The sequence below is a fragment of the Gadus morhua genome, chromosome 20, assembly GCF_902167405.1.
Source record: "Gadus morhua chromosome 20, gadMor3.0, whole genome shotgun sequence".
In the NCBI taxonomy this organism is placed as follows: Eukaryota; Metazoa; Chordata; class Actinopteri; order Gadiformes; family Gadidae; genus Gadus; species Gadus morhua.
Window position 1 is genome coordinate 9,985,916 of NC_044067.1, and position 17,822 is coordinate 10,003,737.

At 40.7% G+C, this 17,822-nt stretch overlaps 1 protein-coding gene across 7 annotated transcripts; it reads right to left on the bottom strand.

Annotated features, from left to right (window-relative positions):
• Positions 1 to 1,250: 1,250 nt before the first annotated feature.
• On the bottom strand, positions 1,251 to 17,815 carry LOC115533075 (protein mono-ADP-ribosyltransferase PARP14). 7 transcript variants are annotated; one of them, XM_030343283.1, is made up of 26 exons: positions 17,523 to 17,815; positions 17,340 to 17,443; positions 14,582 to 14,603; positions 14,345 to 14,509; positions 12,945 to 13,181; positions 12,094 to 12,330; positions 9,541 to 11,600; positions 9,345 to 9,402; positions 9,094 to 9,195; positions 8,946 to 9,008; positions 8,674 to 8,841; positions 8,368 to 8,558; positions 8,200 to 8,236; positions 7,853 to 7,963; positions 7,665 to 7,727; positions 7,268 to 7,444; positions 6,529 to 6,701; positions 6,318 to 6,378; positions 5,877 to 5,996; positions 5,610 to 5,672; positions 5,308 to 5,484; positions 4,995 to 5,150; positions 4,107 to 4,736; positions 3,372 to 3,535; positions 2,112 to 2,286; positions 1,251 to 1,975 (listed from the first exon to the last, which is right to left on the bottom strand). In XM_030343283.1, the coding sequence occupies exons 1-26, from the start codon at positions 17,698 to 17,700 to the stop codon at positions 1,677 to 1,679; spliced, it is 5,991 nt and encodes a 1,996-aa protein (XP_030199143.1). In that variant the 5' UTR covers positions 17,701 to 17,815; the 3' UTR covers positions 1,251 to 1,676. The 7 variants fall into 7 exon arrangements, with proteins under 7 accessions (XP_030199143.1, XP_030199140.1, XP_030199141.1 ...); XM_030343280.1 differs by having other exon boundaries at positions 7,853 to 7,957; positions 9,294 to 9,402; XM_030343281.1 differs by having other exon boundaries at positions 6,538 to 6,701; positions 9,294 to 9,402.
• Between the last annotated feature and the right edge of the window lie 7 nt (positions 17,816 to 17,822).

The window sequence follows — 17,822 nt, forward strand, 5'->3', positions numbered from 1 at the left end:
ATGGCTCTAAAAGGGGATGGGAGATCACACTCTCATTGGTTAATTGCACGGTACGCCCAAACCACACCTACGGGTAATTAGGCTACTTCAGACCAACCGTTTTTAGATATGCGCCGGGCGCAAGAGTCATTTATGCGCCGGTAAAATGGCAACATCGCCGTAGAACCGCCCACAAAGCTTGCGTTTCAGACTGTTAAAATAGGGCCCATAGTCATTGTTATGGTTTGCTACATTTGTCTCTTTAGCAAACCCGCTCAAAAACAAACAACACAACTTTACATTGTATAACACGCACAGCAAGACCGTGCAATGCATAAATTGGTGACCGGATTAAAGCAGCAATGTAATTAAGTGCGTAAGAGCATTTTAAATCAACATTAAAAGGAACAACGTGGTACAAATGGTGGTACAAAGAAAGTACAGCTCATTATGGGCACGGCTAGTTAATACAAGTTTTGTCATATATTGTGTGTGTGTGTGTGTGTGTGTGTGTGTGTGTATAGTGTATCAATTGTTGTCAGCGACATGGTACGTTCCTTTGTTCCTGACTGCAATCACCGCTCCCGCGCCCATTAAGGCCAGTTCTACCGGTTCCCACAGAGTGTGGTTACTAAGGAAACGAGTGTGGTTGCGAGTGTCAGTTTTAAACATGTGAATTCAGTCTCGTATTCAAGTTACGTATTCATATTATGTATTCCTACAAATCAACACACTTGTATCTTCAATAATCTGAAAACTGAATTTCGATTACCTTTTATACTTTTTTCAGAATCAAAGTTTAAGTTCCATATCGGCATCGTTTTCAATTGGTACCATTGATTTACGCTGAGGTTAGAGTGTGGAGGACATGCAGGCAGTGTTGCCAGATTGGGTGTCATTTCCCACCGAATTGAACTACTTTTTACGACGTTCAGGCAGCGGTGATGTTAGCGCTGACGTTAGCTGGACGTTAGCTTTTTAGCAACCACACACTCGCAGTTCTTTAGGACGAAACACATTCTAGTTATTATTTATTAATTAACAAGTTTCTGTATGCTTTTAAACAATAAATATCATCCTAATGCTAATGTGTGGTCTTTTCCCAAAATGCCCTGTTAGTTTAACCATTCAGAGGTTTTTCTCCTACATTTTGTTCATTCAATTTGAGCTTTTACACCATACACTAAAATCTTTACAGCATTTTGAATTTGTATTCTAGAAACGGTCTGTTGGCCAAATGAACCATGGAGGACAATTTACACGTCAAGAAAGAAAGTGATCAACATTTATGATTAAATGCTTTTTTCAAATATTGTTTAGCCATGAATTAAGGTGCACCATGATTGATTGGCCATTGAATAAAATGTCCTAAAAGCCAATTATAATAGATTACGGCATCAACACATTTTTCTTTTACGAAAAGTTTAGTGGTGTAGTAGTAGTCTAGTAGCCAACAGAACAGTGAAACAACAAACAAAAAGTACAATATAACGGCCAATTTTAATCTAATTTGAACTATCAATTGGATCATATGAAAGGGAAAATCTTAAAAATTACTTGACAAAGCAATATCGGAAAAAAAAAATTATCCAAAATCTGAAAAGAGAAAAACTTGATTCAATTAATGAAATTTGAGTAATTACTTTTAATAATGCGTGGTGGTATGCAGCTTTGTCAAGAAACCCTTACCCTAACCCTTATAAAGAAGCCTTGTAGCTGATGAGGTAATCGGGGTATGCCCCTGCATCGCTGAACACCACATAAATGAAGGGGTTCTGGACGTTATTTACTGCACAGTCGTGGAGGCCGGAGTAGGGGTTATTGGGGTCCAGGGGGGCCGGCTCCACCATGCCAGGAGTCCCCAGGCAGGGCTTCCCCACCAGCACCCGAGCCTGGTACATGTACTTCAGCCCCTGGGCGTCCGGGTTAGAGTATTTGTCGTTGCACGAGTACCAGGATTGCTTGGCAAAATAGGTTCCGTTGCCGTACAGAGTGGCTGTGGAGAAATGCAAAGAAATTATAACAAAAACAAAGGAACAATGATTTTCTTGAGGAAAATTAACTAAATATGAAATAGAAGTATTAAAACACACTTGTGTGAGTGTGTATGTGTGTGCAGAGGCATCTCTAACCGTTTCTTCCACAGAAGCTTCTGTTGAAGCCATTGCTGTTGACCTTTCGGCAGATCTCAGCTGTAGTGCCGTGGTAAAGGTCCATCTCATTCTTGTTATGGGGATATTTCTCATCAAGCACCTGTTTTTGCAAAGCGTATCTCTGCCATTGGTCTTTGCTCTGAATCCTCTGGATCTGTATTATAATTGTTATTTGTATTATTCGTCACACGAGAGAAGGTCCATATGAATGAAAAACAACTAAATATTTCAAACTGTCAATTTATTGCTTAGCGCACATATTTTTCTATCTACCTAATTAACTAAAATGTTTCCACCTAGGGCTGGGCGATATGGACCAAAAGTCCTGTCTCGATATTTTCAAGCAGAATGTCGATCTAAGATACATATTTGTTGACGCAATCAATTTGTTGCAGATGCCACGCTCCAAATCGTCATTCTACATTGAAGGCGCCACTGTGCTTTCATTTCCAGCCTGCCTGCGTTGCTGTGCTCGTTAACCTGCCTTGCTGATTGCAAACTCAATCCTAAATTCGGGTGTTATTCCACACCCGACCAGAGCCTCTATAAATTAGACATATTATATGGAAGGCCGGGTAATTACACTATCTGGTGTTTGCCGTCGTGCTTTCCACTGCTGTGCAAATAAAGCACATCATCCACTGTGGAGGGTTTTAGTTGACTCCTCCGCCCCTGAATATCATATCCAGCACCTGAGAAGTCTTGCTTGCTTGCTGCGCTGGATGCACTGAACAGGGATGGCGAGGATAATTCTGGCAATCTGGGCAATACTGGGAAATGAACGGCCGTGCTCTCCCCACCACGATAACACACCAAAAGAGTTGTAATCAATGTAAGCAGCAACTTCGTCCCAATACTGCGAGGCCTCATCACTGGAATCCTCTACGTCTGATAGTGCACTCCGCTGACACTCAAGCTCACTTCACGGGTTGGGGCCGGGGGCTCCGCTCCAGCACTGCTCTCATGATTTTAAAATGCAGGCATATGTTGTAGATGTGTCACTAATAATGATTTCTTTATTTGCACGTGAGGCCTTGAAGCAGGACTCTGAGGCAGAGTGAGGAAATAGCAGGCGGCAGGCGTGGCTCAGAACCGCTTTTTTTACATCAAAGGCTCTGTCATTTCAACGCAAATGAACTATATCGATGAGGACGATTCGCGTCTCGTTCCATATCTCGTTTGAAAAGATATCGATATATTTCAAATATTGATATACCGCCGACCCCTATTCCTCCTTACCTTAACCACTGTAAATGTTGCAGGGGTGGCCGTAGTGGGATCTTTGGATGTTTGCAGGAAATTTGCCTGAACCTTTTTGTACTGTTCAGAGGTTGGAGACAGATCCACTATGTCCAGAGTCTTGTTATCCATCCTATCCCATTTTGGTGGTGGCTCTATGACAGCTAAGACATGACACATCAAGACACATGTTAATGCTTCGCTATCGCATTTTTAGCATTTAACATCTTAAGGGGTCAGCATACTTCATGTGGAAAAGAAATACGGTATTACTCAGCCTAAGTAAGATGTCATAAGAACGAAATTGCACTATTGTTGACCAAACAAACAAATTTATACCTCGCCCAACTTATTTAAAAGGGACATATTATACCACCAGGTGTGAGTGTGATTAGCCTTACAAGCCGTTCCGAAAATCGGCCCCTTATCTGTGCTTATAATGCTAATCACACTCATATCTGGTGGTATAATATGTGTAATATAAATCTCTGCAGATGACAGCGATGCAAACATTGTGTGTGATGAGTCAGAAAAGTAAGTTGGGTGTGACTTATTTTCATCTGATGTCCCAGTCTCCTTAAAGACCCCACTGGTCTTAATTAATACAACCAACCAGTGACCAAACCAAACCACATTTAGTGTAGAAGAAGTTTGTATGCATCAGGACAATAAAATAACTTGTTTTTAAGTATACTGACCGCTTTACTCACAAAAGTGTATTATAAGGGATTGTACCTATTTCAGAACCAGCCTTCAGGGTCCTCTTTATTCTAGCGATGGTTCCATTCCTGTCGGTCCGCTCCAGTTTATCCAGGTTCACAGTGTAGGTCTGGTTCTGCAGGGTGTAGCTGATGAGCTGCTCTTTCTTATGCAGGGCGTGCTCAAGATCTATACTGACAGAGGGGTCCAGTTCTGCCCAGGCCTCCCTGTCGCAGACCTCCCAGCGCACCGTCTTCCACAGCCTCTTCTCTTCTTCCTGCCGGGTCGCACGCTCCTTGGCCTTTTGCAGATCCTTCTCGATCTGGAGAACCATGGTCAGGACGTCGGCCTCCTTCCCAGACACGGTGGCCTTGTCCGGGGCTGACACACTGACGCACACCTGGAGGCTCCGGCTGAGAGCCACGATGGCCTGTTTCTCTGAGGGGAGGAGGAGGGCCAGGTAGGGGGAGCTGATCTGGTGCAGCTTCCACTCTTTCGTCACCAGGTCATCCACAAGTTTTTTGACGTTTGCCAGGTCACTCGAACAGCAGCCAAGAACCTCAACCTCCACTTTGGGGAAGGACACATCCCTGCAGGCACCTGCCAGACACATGGAAGGCTGCTGGGTAGGGGCCACAGATCCTCCCTGGGAGGCACTTATTTTTGCTGCAATGACAATAGAGTATACTTATTAATGTAAAGTAATATAATAAAGAGTATGGAATGGTATTAAGTAGAATAATAGACCATCAACAAACATGATTCAAAGCAAATATTGGTGAATTTTATATTAGATCTGCCTCTAGATTGTAGTGCAGAAAGATACAGCAGAAACCTTAACCCCCAAAGATGGATTCAGAAGTTTGGATGGATGTGTTTACCCTGTGCTGTCAGTTTTTTTAACCGTTGGTGTCTTTTTCTTACATTTCTTCAAGCTCTTCCGAAAATCCTGGAACATGGTTGTTTGGAAAATCACTATATGAACATCCTTAAGGGACGTTGTTTTGGTCATTTTTATGTGTTCTTCTACTGCAGTGACCATTGCATTGCCAACATCCACAGCACACAGTTTTCCAACACCTGGGAAAAAGTAAGTTATCAGAAATCCGGTACTACCGAAGGAGCAATAAAATGCTTATATTCATGAACAAGATATGGAATTCTCGATTTATATCACCTTTTTTTATCGCAAAGATGAATGTGAAAGATGAGCAATACCGGCAATATGTCAGCCTACCTGTGCCAAGTGCTGGAAAGGAAACCGACTGGATTTTATGGTCCTCGCACATCTTGAAGACCTTGAGCATGGAGCTGATAATGTCTTTCGACTTGGTCTGGCCCACCATGTGAATGATGTGTTTTGCTGCAAGGTTGCCAGGTTTGGTCATGACCACACCATCACCAGGTTGATTACCTTTATATCAAAGAAGAAACACAATTGCTTATCCAAAAGCCCACATTTTTAAGAATGTATCCAACGAGTGAATTGTTGTGAATAGGTCTGAAAAGTAATCCCTTCAATTTTCATTTGTCATTTACCTAAATTGTTGCATTCATCAACCACTGTTTGTCCAGCTGCACTGAGAATAGCTCCTGACACACCTGTAAAGAAAAATGAGTACACTGTTATTTTTATTTTTAGTTCCTTTGATGTCCAGGGGGTATAGAGTTGTTAACATTTTTCGTACATTGGAAAAATAATAGCAACAATAGCCTTCAGATGCTAAATTGGGCTAACCAAATGCAAAATTAGTATAGTTATATGATGATTATTTTGGCCAAAATGTCTGCCATTGAATTGTTTACCTGAATTGAGATTCAGGCTAGTGTTGGTACTACTGACGATAGCATCCGTTTTTTCCTTTGTTATGTCACCACAAAGCAGTTTCACTTTCACCGGCCTGATCAACATTTCAGCAGTGGTAGCTAGAGTGAGGGAGAAACAGATGTCAGCAGATGTAAGCAATTTTGTGATCATGCAAGCACTGCATATCATTAGCCTCATAGCATAATTGCCTACGTCCAATACATGATTTAGCATAGTGATTATGGAATGTAAAAAGCACTCTGATTGGCTTAGGATATAGCCAATGGAGCACAGTGAATCAGTAGCTATAGGAGAGTAGATTTAGATTACATATCACAATTTGGCAAAAATAAGACAATTATGATATGAGATTAACGATATGTGGTTAGGGTTATTCAAGTGTTGCATTTATAACAAAAAGTAAAATAAACATGTCTGACCTCCTGAGTTATCTTCGTCACCGGAAGAGTCATTACTGCTGTCGTCATCATCAACCATATCCTTATTGATAAAGTTTGGACAGCAAGTAAGATTACTTATTTCTTCATAATAATGCTGATGACAATTTTAATAATTACTTTCATTATTCTGATCTTCCCTGTTGACAAAGGCTGCTGATGGTGTTGAATATAGAATCGACAATTTACATACTTGTGTCACCTGTGTCCAGGAAAGGAGGACCTGCTGACACTCTTTCATGGCCTTGACCTGGTCAACCACTAGGAAGATCTGCTTCAGAGCACTGAATTTATGCTTTGAAAAATGGGCTTCAATGCCAGACAGCAGAGCAAAAACAGAATCTTGGAATTTCATTCCACCCCCGCCTGCAACAACAGAAGCCTTATTAGTATACTATTTTACTTTACTTCAGTTAGATTAGGGCTGGGTTCAAATAACAAATCGGATTCAAGTCGATTCATCAAATCCAGAGATTAATTAATATTCTTATTGGCATTTTAGTGCCTTTTTAGACACTGAAGAGACAGTTGTGTTGACTGCTGTAGTGTGTTGGTCATTTTAAATAAGAATGACATTAATTTGACTGCTTTGGGGGCAATTCTTAATGTAAACATTGATATTTTTAACAATGCACCAAGTTAGAGGATTCCTTATACAATTTAGAGTACAGCAAATTTCTCTGGGAACCACTTTCGTATCCATATCCAACTGAAATATCCCTTACCGATTATTTAATATTGAATTTGATGAAATCAAATAATAATAATAATAAATTGTATTTATAATGCACTTTATATCAATTCAATGATCTCAAAGTGCTAATAAATAAAATAAGGACTTCATGAATCAAAATGGTTTCGGTTGAGGAAATCAGTGGTGATACCCAGCCTGAATCTAGCATCAAGCCATGAAGATCCGCTGTATGAATTACCAGTTCCAATCGCAGGGAATGACACGGAGGGGATATTTTTATCCTCACAGTGCTTCAGCACATTCTTCACACGCTCAACAGCCTGCTCCACACTTTTCGGGCCTACTATGTGGATGATGAAGTCACACTGAAGGCTTCCTCCGCTGGTCACTCCTGCATCGTTGCTCCTCAGGGGTCCTTGGGCAAGAAAAAGTAAGTCTGTCACAATCATTCAATTGAAGTGCACAATTTATATTCTGAGGACAACGTGCTCCTAACGGTACATATCATAATAAAGTTAATGCAAATAGTTAAACTATCCTCATCGTTCAAATTCTTTATTTCTGTAGGAATTTCTTTATTTCTTAGAATATTTATTTCCATTTTTATGTGTATTCTAAAAGGGGCCGATACTTACGAATTTTGGCGCACTCAACTTCAACTGCAGATCCAGCAGCATTAAAAATGGCCCCAGACACACCTTGTTAAGCACATTAGAATCACTTTAAGATCACTCAGAGATTTGGTCTAAGAGTTTGCATTACTGGGAAGACACCATTCAGTTCTCACACCACAATAAAAAATAATAATGAACTTGTGACAAACCATTTTTTAAGTTCACATCCTCATTTGTACTGTTGACAATGGCTTTCACAGTTTCTGCAGTTATGTTTCCTTGCTTCAGTTCAACCAAGGCACTCTTGATCTTAACTAGAGCTGAATACAAAAGATAGTTTCTTTATAAGACACATTAGTGTCACATGTCACAAGTATGTCATATATGCTTTAAACTTTAAGCAAATTCTAGTAACCGCAAATAAATGCAATAATTGTACAACTCTATTGGTACAGATTCACTTTTAGTTGAACTTTGTGGAATTGTATGGACTTCTACAACTGCTAGAGTTTTTCATTCAGCCTAAATGGGCATTTAAAGAAGAATAAGAAAAAACCTTGATTCAGAGGTGGTGCAACCGGTACAGCCATCATCTACAAAAGCAGTAAAAAACAGAAAATACCTCAATTAAAACTAAGGGGTATACATTTATTACCAATGACAAGTGAATCAATGATCTACCATAAAAGCTAAAATATTTAAATTAATCATCAATTAAACCTACTTGTATGCCGGCCCTTGGGGTTTTACTATATCTCGGCTTATTGAAATACTTCTTTATGATTTCATAAGTCCGGTCTACAAAGGCCACTAAAAAGATCGTTTTAAGGCTTGATAAGGGAGTGCATAATATATGTTGTCTCAAGCCCTGTAGAATGGCCTTCGCAGAATCCTCAGGGAGACAGCCACCTTTTCCTACAAGAAAATTGTCATGGTGTTCAGTACAATACACCGGTTCCTTTTGAAGTTTGTATATGTGGATGATGTTGTGGAACTGAGAAAGATGCTGAATATTAACATATTATTTCACCTGTGCCAATGGTAGGAACAGACACAGTGGCAGCTTGCTTGCTTTCACACAGCTGAAGAACCTGGAGTATAGATGCAGTTGTCTTTGCAGGTCCGGCAATATGAGCGATATGTTTACAGTTCAGGTTTCCACCACCCGTGAGCGCAACATTGCCAACAGCCTGGGGACCTATAAAATCCCAATGTTGAGAATGGTTATGTTGAATTTTTAATTGCAAATATCAGATGGACCTCTTTAAAAAAAATATTCTAGGATCTTGCTTGTAGAGTTACCATGTTTTTTGCATTCATCCACCACAGATTGTCCAGCTGCCTTAAGGATGTCCCCAGACACACCTGTGAAGCATAGCATGATAGATGAAATCTTGTTACAAGGCTGAATGGACTTTGAAATATTCATAAGAAAAGAACAAAGAACTACCAGTGTTCAGATCTAGATTCTGGTTGCTTGAATTCACGATGACATCTACATTCTCCTGAGTAATGTCTGCCTTCTTCAAGATCACAGAGACTCTTCCAATCACTGGCATGATACAAATGAAAACATTTACAAAATAAATCTCATTGTGGTCATTAGTCCTTGAGCATTGCTCCTCTCTAACGTAGATAAAAATCCATTACCTATTGTGTTTGACGCTTGTAGAGATGGAAGGGGTACAATATGGGAGGCACCTGTTGAGGAAGGAATGAGTGGTATCTTGGTTTTGGTGGGATCTGTTGGATGGTAACCCTGTGTCAAAAGGTAAGAAGCAGAGTGTCACTTGATAACATCAATAATTTTCATAATGAACATTGGACTTTTCAAATTCACATTAGCAATTTGTGAAAATACAACTTGTGCCAAATTGTTTTAAAATGAACCACCTACCAAGCTTTCAAGGGCAGATTTAAATCCTTCAACTGTTTTGGGATCAGACTCAGTCAGATGAATGGTCAGCATTGATCCACAACCCAAACCAATGAAGCTATTTATCCCCTTCATTATTGCTTCACAGCTGTCTTTTATCGGAAACCCAAAGGTTCCACATCCTAGTGCTGGCATGCCCAATGAGCCACAATGGAGGTTGGAACCCTTCACAAGACTTTGTAAGACTGCTCTCACAAGGTACGTAGAATTCAGATCTGAATTACTTTTTCCCCAAACTGGGATTGCTGCATATATGAGCTTTTTGGATTTTAGAGTGCCCGCATTGGTCATGATCACATCTCCGGCCAAAAAACTCTGCTTCGCCTTCTCAAATCCATCGATAGCATTTTTAATCTCGGGTCCTCCGTTTTCTAGGAATTGCTGTGCAACAGGATTGTTATAGGACATGTTGACCAGTGGACAAATCAAAATGTCTGAGGTCTGTTTGGCAATATTACCCTGAGCAAGTGCCAATGTCACACCACCCTTGAGATCATAGCTGAACCGCTGAGTGATATTCTGTTCTGATAGTTCAAGGTTACAGCTCAAGCCTTTCGCCTGCATCTTGAGTAAAGAGTTGTTATTTTTCAGGATCTTTGCCTCACCAGCTTTTGAGTACATGTACTTTGTGGTTGTTATTGTTCTGATGTGACTATTCACCACATCTATGGCTTCTTTGATATGATCACGTGTAGCTGTGACTTTGAGATATGGAGATTGTGGAGATCGGCAGGGCAAAATGGTGACCCCCAAGGCTTTGAGCTGAGGATCCGCTGGGAGATTCATGAAAGACTCAACAAATTCAACCTCCTGCAGCGTTTTCAGAGGGATGTCTTCTGTCACTACTTTCTTGTTCTCAAGACATCCCTTAACCTTGACAATGACATTGTCGACCACAGAACGGAATCCACATAATTCAATTTTGTCCCCTGAATATTCAATGAGAACATTTTGCGAGTTCTGAGTAGATTCAAGTTCCTTTTTGAGTTCCGCGTAAAAAGTTTTCCATTGCTCACCAAAGGTTTCCTTGTTGTACTCCCCGGAAATAGAAAGAGCTTCTTGCTTGATTACCTCCTTGAGTTTATTTTCGGCCCTGTCAATGTCGCCCTTCTTAGCGAGAACTGAGACAGACTCCTTGCCACAGATCACAACAGCGACAATGTTGTCCAGAGAAAAGTGATCATTTCGGAACTTCGTTAAGTCAAGGGACTGCAAAAACGGTATAAGGTTATGGGAAGAATCAAGCTTTTTGGAAGTCAAAGTATCTTGGACTTCTTGGATTCGGGTTTCTGCCGTTTGCACCTTTTCACTGAGCCCCTTAAGATGTATGGTAAAGTTTTCATTATTTTTGGATAGGTCCAAATTCACCAATTCATCCCTAACAAGATCTAACGTGAGATCTAACCTTTCTTTGGAGTCGAGTTGGATCTCTTTCTCTATGGTGTTTATCACTACTTTGAGCTGATCTCTGGCCTTTTCCATCTTGCTCTTGATCTCCTTCACAAGTGTCTCTACTTCCTCCCATCTCCCGACAACCACTAACTCTGAGGAGCAGATTTTATAGGCGATGAGGGCGGTAGCAACATTGACTTCGGGACAACTACCCTTAACTGCCTGCCAGACCTCAGCCTTCATTGGGATGTGCTCCACAATGTACTTCTCCAAGTGGGTCTGAACCTCTCTTCGAGCATTACTCTCCCAGGAGGAGCCATGCCGGAGAAGACCCAATGAATACTTGTTCATTGACATCTTCAGCTCCAATTGTGGGTGTTTGGAGTCAAAGTTGAAGGAAACCATTGCCTCGACCCTTTGAAGCGCAGACGTGAGCTCTTCTCGAAAGATCTCATTGCAACTGATAAATCTCAGGAGGTCAGGTGTGACTGGGATGGCAATATCAGTTGATAAATTGTCCTGGAGGTGTGTTTGTCCTGTCAAAACCCACTGGAGGTCAGGGTAGAAGAGTTGTGCCACAAGTTCCTTTTTCATCAGAGTGTGTTTGCGTTCAGCTACACTCTGAGCAACTATGGAAAAGGAGAGAGTTATATCAAATTATAGAAATGAACTACAAAATAATCAATAATAATAATAATAACTATGAAATTATTATAATTATCATGGTCATCCTCAACATTTTTAAAACAACGGTTATTTTTACTGTATTAACAATGTATGTATCCGTAATGTCACTATAGACAGTATTTTCCCCGTGCTGTGTAATGATATGCACATTAGCCATACATAAGTATCTTTGTTCATCATAATAACCAGTAATGTGAGCCTTTAAAGTAGCATTCTCAAAGAATTCAGTTTTGTTGTCTTTGGCGATACCTTTGGCAATAAGCTAAAATTGTCAGCAATAGATAGATAGTCAGGGACATTTATTAACAGGAGAATCTTCGAGATTGCCACTTTAATTACTATTAAACAAAATGTACACAACAAATCGATTACACGACATAACAGGAAATAATATAAGTTAAATGTGAAATGTGACATTTTTACAGTTGAGCTTACCCTTCCAGTCTTCAAAGGTAATTACAATGCTTTTGTTTTGGTTGACATGGACAAAAGACTTAATTATGTCCCCTCCACTCCTCATTTTGTTGGAGAAATACAGTGTAAGGAATTCTTCAGAAATTTGACTCATGTCTCCTTGTACAATAACAGATTTGGTCAGTTCCAAACGACAGGCCTCAATCTTTTTGTTGTTAAACCTCTTGGTGAAAGTTTTTGTCATGAATTGGCACCCATCTGCAGGCACACACACATTCTTAGATTAGATATAATAGATAAACACGGAAATTATCATTGTTGTTACTCAAATTACACACTGTTACTGACTAATGAAAGCAAAGAAATGTACTGATGTCTCCTTGTACAATAACAGATTTGGTCAGTTCCAAACGACAGGCCTCAATCTTTTTGTTGTTAAATCTCTTGGGGAAATTTTTTTTCATGAATTGGTACCCATCTGCAGGCACACACACATTGTTATATTATATGTAATAGATAAACACAGTAGTTATCATAGTTGTTACTCAATTTACATATACTGTTACCTTACCGACACTTATGAAAGCAAACACATGTACTTATTTTCAATCAAATCCATGTTGCAAGGGGGGTGTTGCCAGAACGCTTAATTTACGTTACCTGGTAACCCCAAATTGCCACCTATAGGGGTCAATTTGACTCCATATTTATACATCTTTCAAATCGTTACGCATTTAAGCCACGATTTTAACCCAGATAGATCCTAACGCTACTATGTAACCCAGCCAACATCACTTTTCATCTCAAAGAAGTTATTTTGGTTTTCCTTTGAGCATTTAAGGTCTGGTCACTTTGTACTAACTGGTACCCACCTATGTCCTCTTTGAAGGTGACCACGATGCTGTCTCCACCCACAGCCTCCCAGCTGTGCCCCGCCCGTTGGCTGCAGCTGTGGATGTACATGGAGAGGGTGTCGGAGGAGCAGCAGTCGTCCAAGCCGCTGAGGACAAACCGCCGTCTGTCCACCAAGCCATCCTCCTCCTTCTCCTTGTACACCTCCACCGATATGCCATACTGCTGCAGATTGCTGGCACATACACTTTCCATATCTGTGGGGGTTTGTATGTGTGTGTGTGTGTGTGTGTGTGTGTGTGTGTGTGTGTGTGTGTGTGTGTGTGCGTGTGTGCGTGCGTGCGTGTATTTAGAAAGAGATTGAAGATTACAATTTAAAAAAAAAGAGTTTATGTTCACAAGCTGTTATGCAAAGTGAGTACATACAGTATATCTAGTTTTTTAACTGACCGCCCTCAGAGAGTTTTTATGAATGGGGTCTACTCTGTTGAGCTTGTTTTAAACACTGGTGCTCCGCAAGGTTGTGTGCTGTCTCCTATATTGTTCTCGATCTACACCAATAGTCACAGCAGTAACATTAAACCTTTTAAATGTGCAGATGACATGTCCCTGGCTGGCCTCCTCCTGAAGGATGAGGCCACACATGAGGAGGCATACCTCAGCCAATACAGTGTCCTTCAGGACTGGTGTCTATCAAGAAAGTTAGAAATCAATGTGGTCAAAACAAAATAAGTTATAATAAGATCAAAAACCAGTGGGGACGGCAACAACCCCCCTGTCATCCTTAACAACCTGCCAGTTGAACAGGTGAAACAATTTAAATACTTAGGCACAATAATTGAACATAACCTAAATTGTAATGAGAACACAAGCAGCATTTTTGAAAGAGCCAACCAAAGACTGTTTTTAATCAGGAAGTTGAGTTTTGATTTCAGCCAGCACATACTCGAGATGACCTATAGAAGCCAGGTCGAATACTTTATTTTATTACATCTGCCTGGTATGGGAACCTGAGTGTTTTAAATAAAAACTAACTCACCAAAATAACTAAAATTGCAGGGAAGGTGATTGGCAAGTCACAAAAACCACTCCCAACAATATTTGATAGAGCAGTGATCAGGAAGGCTAATGAAGTAACCATAGACCCCTGACATTCACTTCATTCAGCCTTCGAGCTGCTCCCGTCTGGACGGAGACTTCGGGTCCATAGAGCCAGACGGAAATTCTTTAAGAAATCTTTCGTGCCCTCTGCCATTCAGGCATTGAATACAATCTTTTCATATTTAGATAATTTATTTTTACCACTTGTAACAGCAGATCTGCTTTTTACACTATTTACTATTATTTAACTATTTTCTCACTATTTATACATGATAATCCCATACTAGTATCACTGTGCTTGTTTTAACAATTTGATTACCTGCTTTATTGGACGTTTGTAGGATCCATGTGTTTTTCCCATGTTTTCTAAGAATAGGATCTTTGATACACTGTTCAAAGAACATCTCGAGGGACTCCCGGCAGCGCTCACTGGTGACACGCAGTAGTGCCGCGTCTTCCTTTGCCTCGTCATAGCAGACGAAGTCTGAAAAGTTCATTATATCATATCAGTTGAATCTCTATGTCAATGAAAACAGGGAGTAAAAATGGAACTTACCTGCTTCAGAAGATAACACGGGCTGTAGAAGGAGGGCACATGTTTATTGTTAAGCAGGCATGATATGATACACACGTGACACATGAAGGACCCAAGGCTATGTTGTAAATCACTCTAAATCAGCTACAAATTCGGAGAAGCATCTAGCTGCAGATATCCAGGCTCAGAACCACCTCCACGGTCTGATCGGTTCTGGTCACCAACTTTGAGAAGGAGGTGACGTCTGAAATGTTCTTACGCTAGTGATTTCCACCGTGGGTCCCAGCAAAGGAGAACTTTGTTTCTGGTAGACGTTTCTGGCAAATTGATTCTGAATAGATTTTCCTAATTATAATAGATGAGCGTTCCTTTTTGCTAGGCTGTTTTTTCAGCTCAGATCCTGTGTGCGGCACCTGAGCTTACTGTATCAATGAACAAAAGATAAAATAAGTGCTGGTTGATTAAGTAATGACTTTACCTTAATAATAACTACATTCAACCACATAAACATCAATCATTTATAAATGTATTGAAAACACTTGAATTCATAATTCATCTGACACCAAGAAATCACACAGCTTTCCCTTGTCACCCTACAAGTCCTTATCTGAATACAGGAGTTGAAGTTCAGACCTCAGGCTCCCTGAATCAAATTGATGGCCAACTACCAAAACAATGTTGAACTCTAACAAGGAAATGTGGGAATGTTGTTAAACTGAAACAAGGAATTGTGTGTATAAGTGTATGAAATGTACGATGAAAATTGTCTGGCAATTTCGCCTTGCTAACATCAAGAAATAGGTTGCAGTTTGTCTTTCGACTCGCTTGCAAGAATACTCGAACGCAGCATGCTGCGTTCGAGTATTCTCTGCGAACGTGAACGACAAGAACTGGTTCCCCAAAACAAGAAGAACTGGTTCTTTGATTCTTTTTTTTTTAACATTAAACAAAAATATGGTCACGTAAATAAAATATACAAACGAACAGAGCTTTGTCTCTTCGCAACCTTATATCGATTGAATCTACAACGTTCTCAAAGATTCAGCCAATGAGAGGTAGCAATGGTGTTGCCATGGCACTTGGGTAAACAAATGACAAGGTTGTACCGTCGAAATTGCGCGCTTTCTCTGTCTGACGTATCTTGGGCCATACCATTCGACGTGGGGCCTCATATATCCCCCTACATTTCCGAAAATAGACTTGACCTCAATCTGCTATTGGATAAACGCATTTCCCAATCCCAGGAGTCTTTGCTCCATTCTATGTCAATTCAAGAACAAACAAAGAAATTAAACTGCAGTTTGTATTTTTTATTCATGACCATGAAAGTTCTGTAATGCCTGAATAATGAAGAATTAAATGTAAAGTAAAAAAAAAAATGATGTCATTCATGATAACATGAATGACATATAGAGAGTAAGCAAGTGGTATAAATATTGGTGGGACGTTTGATTATATTATATCGTGTATTTTGTCGATTTTCACGGGGGGAGAGCCTAGAAATTGCTTAAATTATGCTCAGGGCCGTTCGCGGGTGGAGGGGGGGGCAGACACCTGTGAGATTCCCTGTCAAATGACGTAACGAACGAATCAAACAAACAAATCGTTGTAGTGAACTGAACTGAAAGAACTAGTTCCGGGAAAAGAATCATTTTGCCCATACCTACTGCGAACCGACTCGGATCTCGGATCTGACGCCACGCCCACACTTCAAGCCTTTTATTATTTCGCTCGGTCGTTGGAGGAAAACATGGACGCCACCCGGAAAGCTGTTGTCGCGGTAGCATTGGCAGAGGACCAGGCGCTCCAAAATAAGTAGGCTATATAGGCCATAGTCAAGTCAAGTCAAGTATATTTATATAGCACATTTAAAACAACAGTAGTTGACCAAAGTGCTGTACACAAATACAATATATTTGTGTACATAGGCAGAGATACGGACGCAGTAAGGTATTGCAGTAATACGAGTGATTGAAATTGCCATTTAAACCACCAAAGGGGTCCAAGCACAATGAAACAGTTCATACTTCAAGTCACAATGGGCGCACCCATCTTGAATTCTGTCACGGAATTTTGCTCGGTCACCACTGAGTCCCACCGAGATGGCGAGTTCGCCGTCCGAGGAAAAGGGGCGTGTTTGGACCTCCGAGACGGATGGATATTAAAACGCAGTGGTATCTTCCAACTTTCAACCCCCTATACGCAGACGTGGTCTGATTCGGTTTTGAAATTCCCAGAAGTCATTGCTTCATAGAACTTTTGTAAACAAATAATACAATTAAAATTACAGGCAGATTTGTTTTATTTCAATTTCAAACAATGCACTTTTTAAACATCTGATTGAATAAGGCTACAAAATAATGTAGACCGATGTAAATATTAAGGGCAACCATGACTGTAGTATATAGAAACTCATATCTCGTATAAACACTGATTCGTTTCCTATTATATCGCATGAATAGGGATTTAGAGACAAATGGCTAATTTGAAGCTTAGTGGGCCAAGAGATAATGTGGGGCCGCGTTGGGACGAAGCGGCCGCGCTAACCCGAAAAGGATGCCGCCCCGCGATTGGCCGGCCCAAACGGCCCACGAGAGGCCGCAGCCCCTCTGGCATCTGCCCGAATGCCAGACAGACCGTCCAGTCCGTCACTGCTCCTGACTACGGAGATGCGTGCCAACGCTGGAGGAGGGCCTGAGGCTTTAGGTATGCAGCTGGACGCTATGGACTTTTAACGCATGTCACGTATCTGGACAATGTGGTGCTATTTGTTATTTACCTCTGACTTGACATCCTCTGGCAGTGTAACGTGCAGTGTTACTACCCCCAGTGACCCTTTGAGATCAACTTGATGAGTCTTTCTCGACAAAACTTCGTTTCGAACTAGGAAAGGAATAACAAACATAATTACCAGCAATCCAGTTGAGGCTAAAAGTTATAACACGTAATTTATAGTTCCTACCTTTGTCATTGACATAGACCAGTACAACTTTTCTTTTATCGGTTGGATCTGCGTAGAGTTCTGATATCTCGCCTCCTCCAGATCGCCTCTTGATTTGGAAGTACGATGATAACTTTGATTTGATTTGATCGTCCAAGTCGGCAGTTAGACCCTCCAGAATAAGAGTTTTCCCTGCCATTGCTCAACATTCAGAATACACAGCGTCGCAGATCGCACTTTAATGTAAGCTTTCTTTTGCCAAAGGGTGCGAAAACCCCTTGGGTTTGCTTTCTGTTTCGTTTTCCAAATAATTCCCGCCTC

What these genes read in the sequence shown, in the direction of transcription:
- LOC115533075 (XM_030343279.1), bottom strand. Translation starts at nt 17,700, where the DNA reads ATGGCAGGGAAAACTCTTATTCTGGAGGGTCTAACTGCCGACTTGGAC. An exon ending in TACCTTTGAAGACTGGAAGG is followed by an intron (nt 11,601 to 12,093) that starts GTAAGCTCAACT and finishes CCTTTTCCATAG; the next exon opens with TTGCTCAGAGTGTAGCTGAA. An exon ending in GGATGTGAACTTAAAAAATG is followed by an intron (nt 7,728 to 7,852) that starts GTTTGTCACAAG and finishes GTGCTTAACAAG; the next exon opens with GTGTGTCTGGGGCCATTTTT.